Raw genomic sequence first — 15672 nt, 5'->3', positions numbered from 1 at the left:
CCCAGGTACGCTCCTCCTTGCTAGGAGATGGGTCAAGAACTGGTGCCACAGATGGGGAGAAGGCATGGGGTAGTCCTGACCCTGAGACGTCATGCACACCCATATGTATACACACATGTGTTCACCCATCAGACCTGCCCTCCCCATCTCAGTAGGGGCCCCAAAGGAAGAGGCATGGCACCTCAGAAGGCACACTGGGCCAGGACCCTGGCTCTGCTCCTAGCTGACTGGGTGGCACTGGGCAGGTGGTTTGCCACTCTTGGTCTTACCAGCCTCCTGTGTAAAGGCAGGCAGATGTCGGACCTCACCATCTCTAGCTTTCTGGCTTTTGTTTCTTATGACTCTATGACCACGAGCCATGGCCCTGTGCTAAAGTTGCTCACAGACTAGTAGAAGGAAATGAGACTCCCTCAAAAACAGACGCACATTCTACAGGAAAAGGGAACGAAGGGGGCTGGGGAGTGCCTTATGGCCAAGCCTGGCTCTGCCCTGACCTGGGAGTCAGGAAAACAGAATGAGAAGGAGGAGGGGGCGGGGGATGGGGGCATCAAAGCCATCATTTCCCTTTTATAACCTTGGCACCAGCTCTGACATCAAACATCTCTGAAGCAACCAGAAGGCGAGAGGCCAGCTGGGCCTGTAAACACCTCTGGGGAGTCTGAGCTGTTCTGAGTGGGTGATGCAGGCCTGCGGGCATCTCAGACACACGGAGAGCATGTGGTGGGATTCTCCGCCAGGAGTGCTGGGCAGAACCGGGAGCAGGGTGGGGGCACTACAAGGCCTCCTGCCTGCTTTGGGATCCTTTAGACGCATGGGCTGCGGGTGAGGAGCTTGGAAAGCATCATCAAGGTCAAGCTGCCAAGCTGGTGCAATTTAAGTAGAAAACTGTTTCTCAGAAGTGGACTGTACCCCAAACTCCACCCAGTGTCAGACCAGCCAACGCCAGAAAGAGACTGAGCCTAACTCTAACCCTGACACTGGTTTCACACTCACCTCTGCTCCTGCCCTCAGATGGGCCCCAACCTGGCCTTGGACTGCACTCTGACCCTGGCTGTGCCCTGACCTCTAATTTTCGCAGTGGCATCACAGGTCAGTACTGGTCCTAAAAGTGCCAAGTGCAAGTGAAGCCCATCTGTGCTGCCCACAGCCTGCTGATGTGGATTACGTCCGCTTGGGTCCTTTATGGTAGCAGAGGGTCTGGTGAGAGAGGAAGGAGTACAGCAAAAGCCCGCCATGGTTTGGGGTCACGTGCCAGCTCACCTATCTCTTCAATGGAGTATTCTTTATCCTGAAACATCACACTGTCTGTGCGGTACACGGGCGCCTTGACTCTGCGCTGCTGGCAGAAGAGGTGAAGGAGCTGGGAGGGGCGGAGCTGATCCCGCCACTGGTTCGGTCCAGAGCTGAGGACCAAGCACAAGACATAGACAAGATGCTTCAAGGACATTGACGAGGGGCATGCAGGGACCAGTGTACCCCCATGCACAGCACTGCCCTCCCTTTGCTTTTACATGGGTGCCCAATTTGATAGCTCACCATGACTGGGCATCCCCATTTTACAGAGGGAGAAATGGAGGCTCAGAGAGAAGAGGACTCATTTAAGTGTGGAATTGCAGCTTAAATGTTTTCAATTTCCAGAGTTAGAGAATCAGACCCAGACAAGACTCGAGATGATGGGAAGGGGGTGCTGTCCAGACATGCATTCCCCTGACAAACGATCACAGAATTCCTCTTCGGGCCCAGCTGCAGCACATGTGTCCTCCCATCTGTCTCCCCTGCTTCCTTCCTGCCTTCCTTCCCTCTCTCCCTTTCCAGGTGCCCAGCCCTCTCTAGGCCTTCTGTGTGCATTACAGAGAACTGGATTATAACAATGTGATGAGCCAGGTTCTTGGTTCAAGGTTATTGCTTACAACCAATAACATCTCTGGGCCTCAGTTTCTTCATCTGTGGAGTGGGGATAGGGCTCCCACTGGGCTCAATGAGAGAATGGCTAGGAAGTGCTAAGCCCAGGGCTGGCACATGGTACGTGCTCAGTAGACCAAGGTGGTATGTTGTCAGAGAAGCAGCCAGACCCCATCCACGTACACACAGTAGGTCTGTGGGAGTCCACAGCGAGCCCCAAACTTGGACAGCAGCCTGTTCTCTAGGTCGATGACCGTCTCACCGATCTTTTCATCCTTGGAGAGGAGGTCATAGTCGTAGAGAGTGATCTTCAGGTCCTTCTCCAGAGGCAGAGTGCAGGTCAGCTCAAACATCCTACAGGAGGGGCAGATTCCCAATGTCACCTGACACGGGGCACCCAAGGGAGAAGCAGGGCAGGGCAGGGCAGGGCAAAAGCTCAAAACCACCCCAGGGAGTCTTCCTTCCTTGGAACCCCTGTAGCTCTTATAGGCACAACCACCCACAGCACTGCTGTACTGGGCCTGAGTGTGCGTGTTGGGGGAGAGGGGACAGGACTTTCCCAAATAAACTGTGCTAGGTATAAGGCAGGTGCCTGCCTGATGGATCACAGAATGAAAGAATGAATTGGAAAAGCACATTGAAACTGAAGCTTTGACCACGACCAGGAGACCAGAGATGCAAGATGTGAAACTCCAGAGCCAGGAGCCAGAGCTTCGTAATTTACTGATGACGTGGTTTCAGACCCGCTCTCCAGACTCTTCACACTCACTTCTGGGAGGGGATGGAGGGAGAATTTGTGAAAATATTTCTTTGGCAAGAGCTCCTGCTATATCTGAGGCCCCCACCTACCATGGGCATCAAAGGCAGAGGTATTCTCCCTTCTCCCCCTAAAATGGGAGACACAAGCCTGGCACCTGGCGCACACTCAGGAAAGCTAAAGCAGCTTGTGGCAGGGAGGAGGAGGGCAGGGGCCACATTTGGGAGGAGCTGTGCTCTGGCCCATGCCTGGGCAAGGAACACAAGGACTTCCTGGCAGGAGAAGAGACCACTATGAGGCCGGACTGGAACTGCTCTGAATCCTGCCTGTGGCACCCCCAAAGAGTTACAGCAGTGAGAGATTGTGGAGTGGACCATCTGAGAACCAGGGCCAGGGACAGAAGCTAAAGGGATGCAGCATCTGCCATATCCCAGGAGGTGCAGTGGGAGGGCTCATGGGGGGCTCTCTGAGGAATCTCTGGAAAGCACCTACAGGAAAATAAGTCGGCTTTCAACATCTGCCGTCCAGAGAGTGCCCGGATGACAGGGGTGGTGAGCACCTGGGACAGAGCCCTCTCTCTAGCCCTGATTCTACAGGAGTTAGAAGCTCAGAGGTCAGCCAGAGCAGGAAGGGAGAAACACTAGACCCAGGAATGGAGGAAAGCAGGGCCCCTCCTTCCCTACACACACACACACATACATACACACACATCCCACATACATGGACACAGTCACACATACACACACACACACAAATTCATACACACAGACACATACACACACATGCACATGCACACACATATACACATACACATACACACACATATATATACACACCCCACACATAGACACATGAACATACACATACACATGCCTAAACACACACACACATGCATACATACACACACAGACACACAAATACACACAGACACACAGACATGCACAGACACACACCTATATACACACACAGCTGCACCCAAAAAGGGGACACACTCCCCTAGAGCCTCAGGGAGCTCAGGATTCCATACAAATGGATGAAGGGTTACGGCCTGAGATTGTGTGTTTGTGAGATAAAGTGGCTGAGCTCAACATGAGCAGAAAAGCCACCCGCCCGTCAGTTTCTGCAGGGGAGAGGAGAAGGTAACACCATGGAATACATGCTGACAAAAACAAAGTGCTTTGATTCTACCTCATGCATTATGTTTGTCTGACACACAGGTTATAGAATGGAAGGGTTTCTGTTGTGATCTGAGGGAGGCTTGAAGCACCAGGCAGACCAGCTCAGCCAGGATTGGGGGGAGATAGGGAAACAGGCATGGGAGGGGTGTGTTCCTACACTGGCTCCTCTATCTCCCCTGAGCCCTGACACACCCCCACCCACTGTGGAACAGGCCCTCCCCACTGCCCCATCACCACTAGCCTGAGGCCCTGTGCCAGTACCTGGAGCTCACCATACAGAGTTCCTCTCTCCACCTATCACTTCCCTCCAATCCCCGCTTGGTGGGGGCTCATCACTGGCCAGGGCTGGTTCACCTTCAAAAGCTGCATTTCCCCAAGGAGATTGGGTCCTCACTGCAGGGTGAGTGACTACAACTAACTCAACAGATTCCAGTTTATAAATGCAATATGTGACTTGATGACATCAGAACAGTAGGCGTCTTCTCCTGCAGGTGTCAGAGAAACAGCCGCCACCCTCCGTCTGCATCCTCCCCTCTCTGGCCTAAATAAGCTCACATCCAAAGAGCAACTCAGGATGCCTAGGAACTACCTCCATGCAATGGGCCTTGATTCTTCCTTTCCTTGTCCTTAGATTTCAGGAATCATTTCACTATCTTGGGTCTACATTCTTCCTCTAGCTCTTGCTACAGACACATGTGGGACACTTACAGAGAATTCATTACCAAATACAATGACATATACCAGATTGTCGTATACCGAGACATTAGTAAAAGGACATTAGTGGGAAAACTGACGAAATCCTAAAAAAAAAAAGTCTAGAGTTTGGTTAATCATAATGCACCAAAGATGATTTCTTCATTTTGACAAATGTCCCATGGTTAGGTAAGATGTTATCAGTGGGGGAAATTGAGTAAAGGGTATATGGAAATTCTGCACCATCTCTGAAACTGTTCAGTAAATCTAAAATTATTCCAAAGTAAAAGTTTATCTTAAAAAAAAGAAGAATTAGCAAATGCATCTTCTGAGCTTTCACATAGATTTCTTTTCCTTTTTTTTTTTTTTTTTTTTTTTGAGACAGGGTCTTGCTCTGTCAAACTCCTAGGCTCAAGGGAGTTGAGGTTACACCTCCCACCTCAGCCTCCCAAGTAGCTCAGACCACAGGCATGCACTTTCATGCCTGGCTGAGTTTTTTTATTTTTTGTAGAGATGGGGTCTTGCTATGTTGCCCAGGCTGGTCTCAAACTCCTGGGCTAAAGCCATGTAGATTTCTGCTCTTAGAGGTAATTGTTTAGTGTTTAGGAGCTTCTGCTGGGATCAAGTCTTTAGCAGCTAAAGAAGAGCTAGCCGATGCTATGCCACCATAGACATGCAAGATTTAAGGAATACAGTTTTGCTCCAGGAGGTAGAGACTTCACAGTGCCAGCCACAACTCCCCCACTAGACTGTAGGTCATCCTGTCTGGGTCCTCCACCCCAAGACCCAAGATGCCCCAATTTACTTTCCAAATACAGGCTCCAGCGTGCAGGGGATGTAGCTATCCTGGTCACTCACTGATTTCTTCCCCATGGAGATCTTGATGTAAGGATCACACTGGAGGAGGAGACAAAACGCTTCTGTGAAATCACTTTCCCAACATGTCTTTGGGGCTTTGTGAGTGCCTTGCCTCTGGATGGGATGAGGGAGCAGCCCTCAGGAAGCTGAGATGCGGGCTGTGTCCTGCCAGGACAGGGCCCGTCCTACACACCACACCACTCCACTTGGCCCCTGACATGGGCTTCTGGCCTTGGCTCCAGCAGTGGGAATGGGCGCCTGAGCCCTTCACGCTCCCAGTCTACTGCTCCATTGGGAGAGGCCGGGCCCTTACCAAAAACACAACAGTCTGTATTACACACATGACAAGGCCAGGCTGGGTTCCTCTCTGTGACCTCTGCTTAAGCATATGGAAAAGGAGAGGGGCGGTCAGCCTATGGCAGCCTAGGCTAGCCCAGGGAGGTCACCCCTCATGCTTCCTGCAAGCAACAGCACCCCTCAGCAGTGGCCCAACAGCTAGGGCTGCAGAGTGCCCAACGTTAGTCTGACATCGAGAAGGCTTCAAGCATATAAACCAACCTGCTGGCCATGACCACACTTTGGAGGCTATCAGTGGTGCCCAAGCTAAGGACTGCTCTGTTCTGCCCCTTGAAAGGTGGGGCTACAGGGATGGGACACCAGGCTTCCACCCACCACCTGAAGGACACACGCTAGGCCTAAACCTGCCTAATGAGACAAGAGGGGACCCAGCCTCATGCCTGTAAACACGCATGAGGCCTCATCCTTGCCTCTCTTCTGCCTCTTTCTTTCTCCTCCCAACATTTCTTTCACCTCCCACTCCTGCCATCTCCCCATAATGCCAGACTCCTTCCCTCCTTCAAATCTCCCCTCTCCATCTCAGGCAATGACTAGAGGCAAACAGCTTAGGCACTTGCGTTGGGCACAAAATGTAACGAAGGGCCAAAACAGTGATCAAGATAAACAGTATTTTAATGCAATATTTTAAAAATTAAAATCAATGTCAATAGTCCATGATGAACAAAATATCAAAATTTTAAATAAAGGCAGGATGGGCATTACCAGCATTCCCTTTTGCCTGGGGCTTCACCAGGACTAGGCACGGCAGTTACTAACCCTGCTCCTGTCCCCCATCACTCCTCCCCACTCACCACTGAGAGTCCCAACCTACACCTTCAGCCTTACTTATCTTTATGCCTTATTCTTGTTCTAGGCATACATTAAGCAATTTTCTTTCAAACCTTTGCCTATGCTTTTGACCCCTCTTAAAACACTATTTTCTTCTCCCTCCCAGTCTGTCAAAATCTCATCTATCCTAAGAGTCCTATTCCTTCCAGGAAGCCTTCCCCATTTTCCCAAGGTCCTGTACTGACATTGACCCTTCCTGACCTTCCAGAGCACTTTGTCCTTAACAGAACTCCATCCAGGCACCTCTCAGTTTTGTGTGTCTGTTTCCCAACCTACTATGAACTCCCTGAGGCAGAGTTTGTGTCCAGATTCTGCAGGCCATCTGTACCTTAGCCTGCTACTCTGGGGGAGGTAAGGGCTCTAGGAAAGTTACCTTCCCATTGGGGTCCTTGGGCTGCAGGCCAAATGCTCGGACAATGTAGATACGGACCAAGCATTCCTGTGGTCCCTGGGCAGACAGTTGGTGGAACTGTCTTGGGGGCATGGGGATGGCTGGGTCTTCTGGGAGGGGATAAATTCTGAAGAGGCCCTGTAAAGAACAAAGGGTTAATTTTCATTTTTATCATCATTGTTGATATGTTTGGCTTTGTCCCCACCCAAATCTCAAATTGAATTGTATCTCCCAGAATTCCCACGTGTTGTGGGAGGAACCCAGAAGGAGATAATTGAATCATGGGGGCTGTGCCAGTCTTGTGATAATGAGTAAGTCTCATGAGATCTGATGGGTTTATTAGAGGTTTCTGCTTTTGCTTCTTCCTCATTTTCTCTTGCCACCACCATGTATGAACTGCCTTTCACCTCCCACCGTTCTGAGGATTCTGAGGCCTCCCCAGCCATGTGGAACTGTAAGTTCAATTAAACCTCTTTTTGTTCCCAGTCTTGGGTATATCTGTATCACCAGTGTGAAAACAGACTAATACAATAAATTGGTACCAGAAGCGGGGTGTTTCTGAAAAGATACTCAAAAATGTGGAAGTGACTTTGGAACTGGGTTACAGGCAGAGGTTGGAACAGTTTGGAAGACTCAGAAGACAACAAGAAAATATGGGAAACTATGGAACTTCCTGGAGACTTGTTGAATGGATTTGCCCAAAATGCAATATGTACAATAAAATCCAGACTGAGGTGGTCTCAGATGGAGACGGGGAACTTGTTGGGAACTGGAGCAAAGGTGACTTTTGTTATGTTTTAACAAATAGATTGGTGGCATTTTGCCCCTGCCCTAGAAATTTGTGGAACTTTGAACTTGAGAGAGGTGATTTAGGGTATCTGGTGGAAGAAATTTCTAAGCAGCAAAGCATTCAAAAGTTGACTTGGGTGCTGTTAAAAGTATTCTGTTTTAAAAAAGAAACAGAGCACAAAAGTTCAGAAAATTTGCAGCTTGATGATGCAGCAGAAAAGAAAAACTCATTTTTTTAACAACATAATGGGTTTATATTTAATATAGCTCTTCTCATCAAAAGGATGTTACTCAGTTAGTATAAAGTTTTTTTCTTAATAATAAATCTCTTTTCCATGTCAATGTCTGTAGTCTTTTTAACTTTAACTTTTTTCTGCATTTCAGTGTTAGATAGACTGAATACATTTTTCTAAATGTTTTTTCCCCAGAGATAAAAGTTTCCCTTTTTGGCTGACTCTCTGATATCTAAATACAATATTAACTTGAAAGACAACAAAATAAAAATCTAATAAAAAGATGGAGAAAGACTCCTCAACGATTCAGGAGGCAGTGATTATAACTGAACAGTGGTGATTTCCTAAGATTCTGGGCCAGAACTTCCTTCTTCCTATTTCACATGCTTTGAGAATTCTAAAACTATGAAATATTACTTATGTAAATTTCAGCCATCTTACTTCTTTGACCTGCTTTCCAACTAGCAATACAAATTAAAGGTTGCATTTTTCTGTGCATTACTTGTTGCAAAGAAAACATTTTTTTCCAATTTATACATGTATGTTTGTTCCCATTTCATGGAAACAACAAAAAATGTAAAATTCCCTTATTTACTGATTCTTGGAATTTTTCAGACACCAAAGCTCATATTTAGCCTCTATAGCACAAAGGTTGAAAAGGGTAAGGTTTGATTCAGTAGGCCTTTCAAAGTCACATCTGTCCATTTCTTTTTTGTGCATATACCCCCAAGCAGGCACAAATGCCTGTAATGCTGAGAACCACACCTAACAAGAGGGCGACTGCATCACCAGCTTCTACTGCTTTGACAACAGGCAGCACCAAAAGCAGTGGCATGAGGACTAAGGACAACTGTGTTGAAACTGAGGTCATGATGTTGGAATCTTGAAGGCTGAAGGTTCCAAAGAAATGGTATATATAGAATTCTATCTGACTTGAAATTTTCCCTTCCTGGAGCTCTGGATGCTGAGATTAAGAGGTTCCACGTGACACTACCTTCCAGGAAGCAGCCATTACAGGAATCAAAAAACCCATTTTTTGAAAAGAAATTCAAGCCAGCTACAGAAATTTGCATAAGTAGCAAAGAGCCTAATGTTAATCCCCAAGACCATGGGGAAAATGTCTCCAGGCCAGGTCAGAGATCTTCATGGCAGCCCCTCCCATCACAGGCCCAGAGGCCCAGGAGGAAAAAGTGGTTTTGTGGGCCTGGCCCAGGGTCCCCATGCTGTGTGCAGCCTAGGGACTTGGTGCCCTGTGTCCCAGCTGCTCCAGCTGTAGCTGAAAGGGGACAATGTATAGCTTGGGCTGTTGCTTCAGAGGGTGGAATCCCCAAGCCTTGGCAGCTTCCAGATGGTGTTGAGCCTGTGGGTGCATGGAAGTCAAGAACGGAGGTTTGGGAACCTCCACCTAGATTTCATAAGATGTATGGAAATGCCTGGATGCCCAGGCAGAAGTTTGCTGCAGGGTCAGGACCCTCTGGGGAAGCTATGCTAGGGCAGTACAGAAGGGAAATCTGGGGGTTCTGAACCCCACATCTGGAGCACTGCCTAGTGGAGCTGTAAGAAGGCCACCATCCTCCAGAACCTACAATGGCAGATCCACTGACAGCTTGTACCGTGCACCTGGAAAAGCCATAGACACTCAACGCCAGCCCGTGAAAGCAGCCAGAAGCGAGACTGTACCCTGCAAAGCCACAGAAAAAGAGCTGCCCAATACCATGGAAACCTACCTTTTGCATCAGCATGACCTGGATGTGAGGCCTGGAGTCAAAGGAGATCATTTTGGGGCTTTAAAATTTGACTCCCCACTGGATTTCGGACTTGTATGGGCCCTATGACCTTTTTGTTGTGGTCAATTTCTCCCATTTAGAACAGATGTATTTACCCAACCTGCACTCCCATTGTATCTAGAAAGTAACTAGCTTGCTTTTGATTTTACAGGCTCATAGGTGGAAGGGACTTGCCTTGTCTCAAATGAGACTTTGGACTGTGGACTTTTGGGTTAATGCTGAAATGAGTAAAGACTTTAGGGGACTATTGGGAAGGCATAATCAGTTTTAAAATGTGAGAACATGAGATTTAGAGGGGTCAGGGGTTGGAAGGACATGGTTTGGTTATATCCCCACCCAAATCTCAACTTGAATTGTATCTCCCAGAATTCCCATGTTTTGTGGGAGGAACCCAGGAGGAGGTAATTGAATCATGGAGGCCATTTTCCTGTGCTATTCTTGTGATGGTGAGTAAGTCTCACGAGGTCTGATGAGTTTATCAAGGAATTCTGCTTTTGCTTCTTCCTCATTTTCTCTTGCTGCTGCCATGTAAGAACTGCCTTTCACCTCCCACCATGATTCTGAGGACTTGCCAGTCATGTGGAACTGTAAGTTCAATTAAATCTCTTTCTTCCCAGTCTTAGGTGTGTCTTTATCAGCAGCATGAAAACAGACTAAAACCAAACTAATGTAATTGTCACCAACACAATCACCATCATGACTATCACTCTCATCTCTACCAGAGTCACCACCACCGAGACCACCAAGCCCAACACCATCCCAGCACCACAGATTCTGTGTTGGTGGCATCACCATCACCATCTCTGTTACCCACAGAGTTACCAACATCAGCACCAGGGTCACCGCTGTGGTTACAACCCCTCCCTTTCACTTATTCCTCTAACACCATAGTCTTAGGCCCACCCGGGGTAGGGACATGTCCTCAAGGATTTACCTTAAATTCGCCAATGACAGATGGATCTTCTGTCTCCTCCTGCGTCTTGCCCCGGTACAGCTTGAAGGTGTTACAAAAGTCAGACAGGCCCTCAAAGGCCTCCACTTTCTCCAGTTGTGTGTCATAGACCTGCCATGCATTGGAGATTAGAGGAGGGGACAAGAGAAAGAAAGAAAGTAGAGCAACAACAAAGGAAGAGGAAACAAGAGAAGGAGGAGAAACGCAACAGTACGCGAGTGAACAAACAGAGGGAAGGAAGAGAGAAGAAGAAAAGGAGGGAAAATGACCAAAAAATAATAATAAAGGAAAGAAGGCAAAGGAAAGTGCAGGGTTGGAGAGGCAGAGAGGTCACAGAGGGAGCCAGGGAGGAACAGAGGAGGAGATAAAAAAGTCCAGGGGAAGGGAGCAAAAGGGACAATATTTTTTCAGCTCCATTAGGGAATAGGGTTTTCTGGTTAATCAAATACTCTAAGTACCTGAGAGTCATCAGAGACATGGGCAGTACGTTTTTTAAAATAAAAAGATCATGAATGAACATAAGAGTGAACTGATGTTTTATTTGAAGACCGTGACAAGTCTGGGTCTGGAAAATTAATGGGTCAGCATTTCAAGCAAAAATGTTCACGTACAGGATATCCAATGACAATGGTATCAAATACCAAGGTAAGAATGTCTTCTGAGCATCACTTTAAATGTGTTAACTCAATTGATGTACCTGTCTCTTCTCAAATAGCCAATGATTATTATCTGTTGAAGCAGTGTTTTAGAATTGCTTAGGCTTTAATAAAACAGAAAGGTTTTTCTTATTGTGCTGCTAAAATGTACCTAATTATCAGTAACATTAAACAGGTTAATATACATGCTAAATCGCTCACATCTGAAATCATCTTTCTAAATACTATTTCTCATTTAAGCCCAGCTCAAATTCTGTCTCTTCCTTGAAGCTCAGTTCTATCTTTTCTAATAAATACTTAATTATATAAGTGCTACAGGCTTGTTATTTAAAATTTAGAAAAATATAAGCAAATATTATTAAATTTTAATATTGTCTTAAATTCTTTGATTCTCAAAAATAACTATTTGAAAGCATTTGGTATATGTCCTTTATATATCTTCTTTATATATATAATTTTTAAACCAAAATTATGAACTCACAAGATACAAACTTGTGTTGTAGCTTGTTGTGTGGGCAGAGGGGGCAAGTGAGGGAAAAAGTCTCACTCTGTCACCCAGGCTGGAGTACAGTGGTGTAATCATGGCTCACTGCAGCTTTGACCTCCTGGGCTCAAATGATCCTCCTACCTTAGCCTCCTATAGCTGGAACTACAGGTGTGCCACCACACCAAGCTAATTGTTCTTTTTTTCTTGTAACGACAAGTTCTGGCCATATTGCCCATGTTGGTTTCAAACTCCTGGACTCAAGCAATCCTCCCACTTCATCTTCCCAAAGTGCTGGGATTACAGGTGTGAGCCACTGTGCCTGGCCTGTAACTTGTTTTTTAATCTAATGATGTACCATGAAAATCTTTAAAAGGTCAAAAAATATACTTCCATAATACTCTTCCTACTGACAACATGATATTAAATTTTATAAATGTATCACAAGATATAATGAACATTTAGTTTTTTGGTTTTTCAATTTTTTTTTTTATTTTACGTTCTGTAAAGATGGGGTCTCACTATGTTTCCTAGGCTGGTCTCCAACTCCTGGCCTCAAGCAATCCTCCCACCTCAGCCTCCCAAAGTATAGAGATTATCAACATGAGCCACCAGACCCAGCCACCATTATTTTTTAAAACCACTTATATGGTATAGGAGTTTTAAAAACTCCAAGTGTTCTATGTACTTGTTTAAATTTATCTTTATGATAAACTCCTAGAAAAAGAATTCCTGGTCAAGGAGTATGCACATTTTAAGACCTTTGATGTGCACAGTCAAATTGCTCTCTGGAAAACTGTATAGATGCATATACTCCTATCCACAGTGTACTAGTGTATCCACAGTGCCCACATTCCCAGTCTTTCACCATCACTGTACATTTTCACCCTTCTTTAACTTTGTTAATTTGATAGATGGAAGATGGCATGCTGAATTTTTAATTGCATTTATTTAATAGAGATAATAAAAACAATAGAGAAACTTGCATGGGTTTATCAGCCATTTGTATTTCTTCTGCTCATTCTTGTCACTTGTACATTTTCCATCTATTTGTGTCTGTTTTCTGTTCTGCGGTGATTTGGGAGAATTCTTGGTCTATAAAGGATATTAACCTTTAGTCTATCAAATATTTGTCCCAATCTGTCACGTGCCTTTCAATTATGTTTATATTTTACGCTTTTTTTTTTTTTTTTTGTCTTTTTGTTTTTTTCCTTTTTGTGGAGAACGAGGTCTCACTATATTGCCCAGGCAGGTCTCGAACTCCTGGGCTCAAGCTATCCTCCCGCCTCTGCCTCCCTAAGAGCTGGGATTACAGGTGTGAGCCACAGCGCCCGGCTAATTATGTTTATATTTATGATATTTTTATTTATGGTATGTTTATGTTTGTGTTTATATTATATGTATGGTCATGCTTGGTTATCTTATTTTTGTTTATATTTACGATTTTTTAGCCATACCAGAAATTTCTAGAACATCTCATCTAAAGATCTTTTTGTTTATAGCATTTGTCTTTCAAATTTTACTTACAATGTCTTCATAGCAAGATTATTCAACACTCAATTCAATTTGGTACACAGTGTGAGGCAAGAATTTATTTTTTGCTAAATGGTTAGGTAGTTATCTAAGCATCATATTTGTTTAAACTTCTTCTCCCTTTCCCATGACTTGTGTAAAACGTCAAATGCTCACGCATCCTTCTGTTTGTGATCTCTGCTCTGCTCTGCTGATCTGTGTGTTTTTCACTGATACCATGTTTTAATCACTGTGGCTTCATAACCTGTTTCATTACCTGATGTTCTTCCAGATGAAATTTTAAAACATGAAGTTCCATTCTAAACAAATGTTTCTTTGGAATTTTTGTTAGGCTTGCATTAAACTTAAAACTAATTTGAACAGGGGAATTGGTATCTTTATAGTATTAACATTTTAATACAGGAACATGATCTGATTCTCAGCTTACCCCAGACTTTTATTATTTATAGGCATCTTCACACAGAGCCTAGGTGTTTACTGTTGAGTTTATTCCTCATGAAGCTTTTTTTATTGGTATTATGAACGTGAATTTTTCTTCCAATAGACTTTCTAAATAGTTGCTGTCATCTTAAGGGGTTCTCCTGACGATCTGATTTTTCAATTGGTTCTCTTCAGGTGGTAAGCAAGTCAGTCAGACACAGGGATAATTTTGTCTTCTCCTTTCTAAAATGAACAACCTGTTTCTTTTTGTTGACGTTGTAATGGTTAGAAAATTCAGAACAATGTTAGTGATAACATTAACGTGATCATGGTGAGTCTTGTCTCTGTCAAAAGGACTGCCCTAGTGTTTCACTCAGTACCTTAACCTATACTGAGTCATAGAGCATTTCAGTAATCTTCAATCAATAAGCCATGGACTCTCGCACCAGACAAATGCACTTAATAACATTCTTGAGAAATACAGGTTCAATTTTCACAGTAAAGAAATCTTCTGAAGTAATAAAGCTGGATGTGGGTTGTTGGCTACAAAAATGTTCCTTTTAACATTAAGGAAACTCCTATTTCCAATATGTTACTTGATCTTATAAATCAATAGATATTGAACTTTATTGAATGCTTTTCAGCACCAACTGAAATAATCTTTGTTAATGTTACCTACTGATATGATGAATACTGTTCATGATTTCCTAATGTTTGAACTTTTTATATTCCTGGAATAAAGCCAATTTGGTTTTCATGACATTATTTTATTATTGGTTAGATTTCATTTGCTATTATTTCTCTAAGATTTTTCATATATATTCATGTCATAAATGATATTTATACATATGGCTGAACTTTATCAGATTTTGGTGGCAATTCTAGCTCTATAAAAATCAAAGTTTTCTACATTTTAATATTTTCTCTGCTGTAAAACAGCATATATAGCAGAGGAATTATTTATTATTTGAAAATTTAGGAAATTCATTTCATAATTCCCTGGCTCCAGCTCTCTCTTTGAAGGTCATTCTTTGATAATTTTCCTGTTTCTTTCATAGTTTTTGTTGCTTCTTGAGACAGTTCTGGTATTTCTCTTTTCCTTCACATTATCTCATTTTAAGGAGATTTTCAAATCTATTAACATAGAAATATACTTAGAATTTTTCTAAAATGTTCTAACTCCCAATTATCTCTACTGTTATGTCCCTATTTTCCTTACGGATTTTGGCTTGGTTTTCTCTATTTCTCTAAAGTAGATTCGCTGGAGAGTTACCTATTTTAGTAGGTTCATTCCAATCAAAGTGCCAATTATTTGAGTTTTCAGTTCAACTCTATAATTTTTTTTCAAATTTTTTGTGCTTTTTTTTCCCCTTTTTTTCTTTTTCTTTTTTTGTCCTGATGTTTTAAGGGCTTTTCATTATCATTATTCTTTCTACTTCTTGAATTGAAGCCTTATTTACTTCACTCCCTTTTTCCAAATAATGAAAACATTTACTTATATGAAATTGTCTCCGCTCACTACTGTCTTGGCATTGCCTCATTTGTGTTGATATATAATGTTTTCATTTTCATTTTCGTGGCATTCTGTAATTACAGTTTTACCTTTATTATTTGATCCCGGAGTTAGATACTTAATTAGTTTTCATTCTTTTGTAATTAATGTAATTTCTTAAGGCCACAAATTTCCTCCGAATGCTACTGTAACTATAACCATTAAGCTCTAATATGTCGTGTTTTGTTGTTTCCTAGATGCTCTGTGATTTCTGTCAGTATTTCTCCTCACCTAAGAATTGTTAAAATAGAGTTTTTTATTCTTTAATTTTCAAGGAAGAAGAGGCCTTTTGGGCTTTTGAT

General features: G+C 43.8%; 2 protein-coding genes across 18 annotated transcripts in view; both read right to left on the bottom strand.

Moving 5' to 3' along the window:
- DYSF (dysferlin) overlaps positions 1–15672 on the bottom strand; it is a 235298-nt gene that overhangs the window by 21863 nt on the left and 197763 nt on the right. For all 17 annotated transcript variants that reach the window (XM_012475624.3, XM_012475622.3, XM_012475629.3 and 14 more), the window contains 5 exons: positions 10708–10836; positions 6947–7102; positions 5336–5427; positions 2086–2256; positions 1261–1403 (listed from right to left, as the gene is read on the bottom strand). In XM_012475624.3, coding sequence (XP_012331047.2) covers positions 1261–1403; positions 2086–2256; positions 5336–5427; positions 6947–7102; positions 10708–10836 — 691 coding nt within the window. The remainder of the gene's footprint in view (positions 1–1260; positions 1404–2085; positions 2257–5335; positions 5428–6946; positions 7103–10707; positions 10837–15672) is intronic.
- Positions 8664–9126, bottom strand: LOC135269737 (small integral membrane protein 30-like). The gene has a single exon (XM_064364297.1). It carries the CDS (start codon positions 8855–8857, stop codon positions 8678–8680), a length of 180 nt encoding a protein of 59 aa, XP_064220367.1. The 5' UTR covers positions 8858–9126; the 3' UTR covers positions 8664–8677.

The sequence above is a fragment of the Aotus nancymaae genome, unplaced genomic scaffold, assembly GCF_030222135.1.
Source record: "Aotus nancymaae isolate 86718 unplaced genomic scaffold, 86718_ANA_hifiasm-v0.15.2.pri h1tg000057l, whole genome shotgun sequence".
NCBI classification, from domain to species: Eukaryota; Metazoa; Chordata; class Mammalia; order Primates; family Aotidae; genus Aotus; species Aotus nancymaae.
Note: the sequence above shows the minus strand (reverse complement) of the source record. Positions and strands in the feature narration are given on the sequence as shown.

Coding starts and splice junctions, on each gene's coding strand:
- LOC135269737 (XM_064364297.1), bottom strand. CDS start 8,857: ATGACCTCAGTTTCAACACAGTTGTCCTTAGTCCTCATGCCACTGCTT.